At 53.1% G+C, this 6,280-nt stretch overlaps 1 protein-coding gene across 1 annotated transcript; it reads left to right on the top strand.

The window, feature by feature from the left end:
• Positions 1–13: 13 nt before the first annotated feature.
• Positions 14–4,508, top strand: BUD23 (BUD23 rRNA methyltransferase and ribosome maturation factor; the record flags this gene model as incomplete). Its single annotated transcript, XM_010177981.2, has 9 exons — positions 14–152; positions 250–346; positions 1,168–1,264; positions 1,593–1,643; positions 2,239–2,324; positions 2,552–2,597; positions 2,918–2,979; positions 4,057–4,146; positions 4,267–4,508. Coding segments are annotated over 9 exons (723 nt in total), but the record flags the coding sequence as incomplete, so codon positions are not given.
• Positions 4,509–6,280: the final 1,772 nt, after the last annotated feature.

The following is a 6,280-nucleotide window of genomic DNA, read 5'->3' as shown; positions in this document are numbered from 1 at the left end:
GGCCGCTGGCCGGGGTGACCCTCAGACCAGGCCCGTCATCCCTGCGCTTTCCCCTCTTCCTCCCTTCAGCTGTGGCTCTGGGCTGAGCGGGGATTACATCTCTGATGAGGGTCACTACTGGATTGGCATGGACATCAGCCCTGCCATGCTAGGTGAGCGGGCCCTCCTCCTCTGCCACCCTTGCCTCACCTCAGAGGTGGTCCCCAAAAGAGGGAGCTGGTTGCCTGAGCCACGCTCTGTTCTGTGCAGAAGTGGCCGTGGAGAGGGAGGTGGAAGGAGACCTTCTCCTTGCAGATGTGGGTCACGGCATTCCCTTCAGGCCTGGCATGTTTGATGGCTGTATCAGGTGAGTTTATGTACGTTATCAAGCTCTCTCGATGCTTCACGTAACTGCATTGTCTGTACCGTACACGTGGTCGTGTGTGGTGGGTAACAGATGAGTGTGACTGTCCTTATCAGTCGCTCTATTTGTTCCATGCAACTTGACTCCACCCCTTTGGGATAAGCTGCTGAGATTCAGGGTGGTGGCAGCAGCTCCCAACAGCCGTTTCCCAAGTCGTGTGCTTGGGTTTTTTTGGGTTTTTTTGGTTTTTTGCTGGTGAGCTAGGAAGTTTACTGAAATAAATAAAATGAAACTGGGGATATTATCGGGAGGGTTGAGGCCTGATCCGAGGAGGAAAACAGAAAGTACGTCTGTACCATTGTTCAGCTACAAGCTCAGTCCCTGGATCAAAGGTTTGATGGTTGATTTTGGGATGAAGGGGACAGAAAGTTTTTTGCTTAGAGAATATCTCAGAAAGGTGCTGGGAAGGAGCAGGGACTGTCTGTTGCTGATCCGAACGCTCTGTTTGGGATTGCTTATTGGCAAAACCTGCATGGCCATGCAAGGGCCACAGCTAAGCACTTGACTTATTTGAGCACCTGGCCTAAAGGCTTGGTGATTCTTTTGTGCTTGAATAACTACTGTGCCCTGTTGGGTTGTGGTACAGTGAGTCTTCAGAGGGGTTTGTGTAACTGCAAAACAGAAGGCAAAGCTACACGGATGAAATTAAATCGTTTCTGTGAAGCCTTGCACACGCTTAGTGCTGGATGTAAGCTCAAAGGGAGACAACAGGCTGTGAAAGAATCGATGGCTCAGTGTCCCAGGGGACTTGTTTTCTTTCTCAGTATCTCTGCAGTGCAGTGGCTTTGTAATGCTGATAAGAAATCGCACAGCCCTCCAAAACGCCTTTATCGATTCTTCTCAACTCTTTATACTGCCTTGGTAAGTGCTGTGCTCTCCCAGTCAGGCCTCTGCCTGCTTTTACATCCTTGCTGGTACATTTTAGCAAGATATTTTAAGTAAATGCTGCTCTGAAACAGAGGAGTGGCAGGAGTGCCCATTTCCTGTCTCCTTGCCTGCCTGCACAGTCTCTCACGCTTCTCTGATCCCTGCTGTTCCCCTGTGCTGTGGAGGAGCTGGCTCTGCAGTCTGAGCACCTCTCCTGGGGAAAGTTCTCCAGAAGGCTTTGGGGAGGTGGGTGCTAGGAGTTGCGTGACTAGAGGGGTTGCCTGCACTAAGACATGTTTGTGACTGACTTTATTTCCTGTAGGCCCAAGGATCCCGAGCTGTCCTGCAGCTGTACCCCGAGAACTCGGAACAGGTACAGGACATCAGTCAGTGGGAAAGAGGTGCAGGCAGAGCCAGACAGAGAGGTTGTGTGCTGTTTGGGGCTCTGAATGCATCATGTTTCTCCCCGTTGGGTCTGTGTCTCTGTTCTTCCTGCTGTCTGTAAAGCTCTTCAGGAGCCCAGAAAAAACCTATAAGGCAAATGCCCTGTGCAATTTTTGTTGCTTCACACATTGTCTTGGACTGAGCCTTAAAATAAAAGAAATTGACAGGACATGATCTGAATGTGCTGCCCTCTCTCCCCTGTGTGGCTGGGTTTGAAGACTGGCCTGTAGTCATCAGCACTGTACTGTAACTCCACAGGGCTGGAAAATCCAGCCCAGTATCCATCTCCCAGAGAGTCTGCAGCACTGATTAACCCAGGCTAGGCTGAGGAGCAGGGAGAGCCAAAGAAAGGCGGTGGACTGGTGTCCAGATGGTACTGCAGAACTGGGAGCTTGGTGCAGAGTTAACAGGAGCAGAAACGACCCATTTTTGGCATGTGCAGTTTGCTGTGGTGGAGCCCAGAGGTCTCTTGGGCATTGCTTGTAGGTGATGGCTAAATAACTTCTGCATCTGCTTGTTTCCAGCTGGAGCTCATCACGGCCCAAGCCATGAGAGCTGGCTTTACTGGGGGAATGGTGGTAGATTACCCCAACAGTGCCAAAGCCAAGAAGTGAGTCTTGTATCTCTGTGTATGTGTGTGTTTGGGGTAGGGTCTGGGTTTAGCAGTGATTTTCCTCCACCCTCTCCCCTGCCCCGAACTGTTCTCTCTCTCATGATAGTCCTGGACACAGGTCACAGCTTAGATCTGACTGTGTTATAAACTATTTCAGTCTTGTTTGCGGACTGGGAATTCCATACTGAATCCCAGCTTCATGCTTCTTATTCTTGTTCTTTCAGGTTCTTCCTTTGTCTCTTTGTTGGGGTATCTGGCACATTACCAAAGGTGAGGAGTTCCGCAAGGCAGCAGAGTTGCCTTCCTGGCTGCTGGGTGATGTGGAAGAGCTGTGGGCAAGGAAGTCATAGTGTGGGAGCCAGGCAGCTCTGCACGTGCAGATGTGACTTGGTTTATACATTTGCTGTCAGTCTCACCAACCCCTGCTCCCCCTGAGATCTGGTTTCTTTGACACAATTTCTAGAAGACCAGTTTGTTGCCACTCCAATCCTTCCCCTTGCAGAGCTCGGGGTTCCACTTAATTCAGATGGCATGACTGTTAGCTCTGTTTGCTCCAGAGGAGAGCAAAACTTCCCAATTTTGATTTTCAGGGCCTTGGTACTGACTGTGCTGGTGGAGAAGAGATACACCAAGCAAAGTTCACCAATGAGAGGTATCGTGTAGTGGGTGAAGGTGCAAGTTCTCCTCAGGTGAGGAGTGGGGCGGGTGTAAAGGCTGGGTTTTGCTGACTGAGGACCACGGTGCTGCCATGTGAGAACTGACTGAAGGGAAGGGACTGGGAGGACCGTTAGCAGCCCAGATGGGCACTGCTATGGTGTCGTGGGCTGTTGTTGGTCCATACCCTAGAGCTGCAGCTGAGCGTTCAGTCTGAGGTGAGCTTTCTGTCTGGCACCTGGCTCTCCAGCTCAGTGCTGTAACCTCAGCCTGTGGTGATGGGAGGGGGAATGTTTGTGGGAGGGGGGGAAGTGCTGGTGATAGCAAGCATGGTTGTTGTTTGTTTGTTTGTTTTTTGTTGGGGAGGCAGGCTGAGGCTGCTGTGCCTGAAGCTTGGTGTTCCCTTTCTTCTGCTGTCAAATTCTTTGCTTATCTGTGGCTGCGGGGGTTTCTCCAGCTGGCCAGGTCTCCTCCCATGGTAGCGGTGCAGGGAGGAGCCCCTCTTGCAGCCAGTGGGAGAGACAGAGAACAAAAAACAGAGGAAAGTCGTCATGGCTGCCAGGAGCCTGTGGCTGCTGTGTTTTCCTGCCTCTTACACTGCTATTCTCTGCTGACTTAGTCCTGGGGGTACCTGGTCTTGGAGGGCAATAGCAGAACTGGCAACTTGTTGGGAAGACACAGGCTCAGCTTTGTTTGAAGTAGAGCAGAGGAGGGGAAGGTGGTTTGTGCTTGAGCCTGTATTCCCCCCGAGATCCCAGAGCCCAGTGTGCTGCTGGTGTGTCAGATATGGCCCAGGGCAGTGCTGGCCTGCTGCAGCCTGTGGAGGGTTGGGTATCCCTCAGCTCAGAGCCGGGGCTGGAAGCAGCCTCTTCCCCCAGTGCACCAGGACTTGGACTGTTGGGGCACCTGCCCCAGTGCTGGCTGAGCCTCTTTCATCCCAGGGGTGGTGGGAGAGATACTCACTGGTTTTATGAGGCAGAGGGCATGCCCAGTTCTGGGAGGCCAATCCTCCAGGGCAGAAAACTCTGCCCGCACACCTCAGTTTCTCTCCAGCTGCTCTCTGCTTTCTCTGTAGGACACGGTTCAGAAACACCAAGGGCAAGTCTGTGAAGAAAAGCCGGGACTGGATCCTTGAGAAGAAGGAGCGTAGACGACGACAGGGCAAGTAAGTTCAGCTGAGGCTGGCTGTGCTGGTCTGGTCTGCTGTCACCTGTTCAAATTCCTGCCACAAACCCACTTCCCCTCCCAGAATGACCTGTGGATTGTTCTCTGCTTTTCTCCACAGGGAAGTGCGAGCAGACACGAAATACACGGGTCGAAAGCGCCGCCCTCGCTTCTGAATTGCTGTGGACACTGCTGGTGTGGAAGATGGTGTGTTGGTTCCTCCAGTGAGCCTCCTGTGGATGGCACAGATGAGCACCCCAGGCCTGGGACGTGCTGAGACAATGGCTCTTGAAGGTGTAAACTGGTTTGGGTGCTGCCCAGCAGTCAACTGCAAAGCTTCCAGCCTTGTTTTCCTGGTGAAGGTAGACTGTCAGACAATGCTTTGGCCACTTGGTGTCTGCAGTGCCATTGCTTATCTTCCTGAGAGTGCAGTGAGCCATCTGGAGCTCCAGGTGAGCCAGAACATTATACCCAGCCTCCTCACTAAACAGTCAATGGGTCAGAAGTGTTGCTGGTCTCCTGTGTCCTGCCCTCAGTGCAGGGGAGTACTGAGGTGGGAATACAGCACCTAGTTCCCTGCCAGCTTCCCCTCTACCTGCAGGCAGGGAGTCAGGCAGTATAAAAGTATGTGTCACATGAGGGCAAATCCTCCTCCTGGCAGAAGTGTTATTCCTGTGGCGATTGCTCCTGCAAGCGCTTCGTATCAGGCTCATCCTGTATGGTTTAGTGCTCCCAGGGTGCTGGGGTTGTCTGCATCCTTGCCCTTGTTCCCCAACACCTCCTCACTTCCCCTGAAACGCAGAGGTGCCAGACAGAACTTTACAGTTACAAATGTTTATTCTACATAAAAATTCCACAAAATGGGAAGCTGTTTTGCACCCAAAGCTTTGGGAGAAGAAAGGGAGGCTAGCAGGAAGGGAAAGGGTGAAGGAGAAAAGAGGCAACATACAGTGTCATCCAGCCCAGTGAGACAGAGCAAGCCAGGGTCAAGATCTACATAGAAAACAAGGACACTTAGCTCACAGTACAGCAACAGTACAACTCCACGGGGAGCTTGGAAAGCCTTCAAGTACATTAATTACAAAAAAACCAATCCCCAGTTCGAGTGCAAGCTGTGCGTGCCCCACACTGCTTATGGAATACTGCATCGACACGCTCCTGGCGCTGGGAGGGCAGGTGGCACTTGGAACAGAGGTGGTGTAACCCAAAGGACAAGCGGTCTGAGGTTGGGGGCTGGAAAGAAAAAGTGAAATGTCTCCCAAAAGCACAACCACACTCTTGGTGATTTGGTCTGTACATGCAATGACAGTAGGTAAAAAGGAACTGAACGGGGCTTCCCATAGTGCAGGGGTAATTATTGCACCAAAACACGCTCTCCTCACAGCAAGGACAGTGTGAGCCTGCCTGTGGGCCAGCAATGGCAGCCTGCTCCTCTGCCTCCCTCGTGTTGGTGCCACCACTGCCTGCAGGATTCCAGCAAAGTGCCAGTGGCAGAGTCACTGTGGCCCTGGCCAGTTCCTGCTGCTGAGGGGCTGCTGGCAGTGACGGTACCAACAAGGAAGGAGCAAGTGCCAGAATCCCCACAGTGCTCTTCTTGGCCTCATCCCTTGGTGGGTGGGCCACAGCCCTGATGTCATGTGAGCTTGTGCCAGAAAAGCCACTGCTTGGAAGAAAAAAATGTCACCTTGTGCTAGCAGTGGGCATTGCTGCAGGGTCAGAGGCCGAGAGGAGCTTTTTTGCCTGCCTGCCCAGGAGCTGCCCTGCCAGCAGTGTTATTGCTTCCCGGAGGAGGGGGCCCAGCACTCTTGCTGGCTCAGCAGAGCAGAGTGCAGACTGTGGTGACAGGGAGCTCCACCAAGGCAAGAGCAGCAGGCACTCGTGCATCACTCCAGCTCCCTTTCCTCTGACCCACAGAGCAGGCACTCTGCCCATGCCCTGGAGGGGCGCCCGACCCAGCCTGCCTCTGCTTGCAGGAGTCCTGGTGCCCCAAGCCCTTTTGCACAGCAGGCTGCAGTGCTGTAGCTCACATCAGTTTTGGATGTTCCCATGGCAGCACCTTCTGGGGGCTTGGGCTGGGCAGGGCAGGGGACCAGGCTGGACACTTCCCAAGGGCAACTGAATGCAACCAGGGGCTG

Source organism: Antrostomus carolinensis, unplaced genomic scaffold (genome assembly GCF_000700745.2).
Source record: "Antrostomus carolinensis isolate BGI_N321 unplaced genomic scaffold, ASM70074v2 scaffold32791, whole genome shotgun sequence".
In the NCBI taxonomy this organism is placed as follows: domain Eukaryota; kingdom Metazoa; phylum Chordata; class Aves; order Caprimulgiformes; family Caprimulgidae; genus Antrostomus; species Antrostomus carolinensis.
The sequence above is the reverse complement of the archived record's forward strand: the minus strand, read 5'-3'. Positions and strand labels throughout refer to the sequence as shown.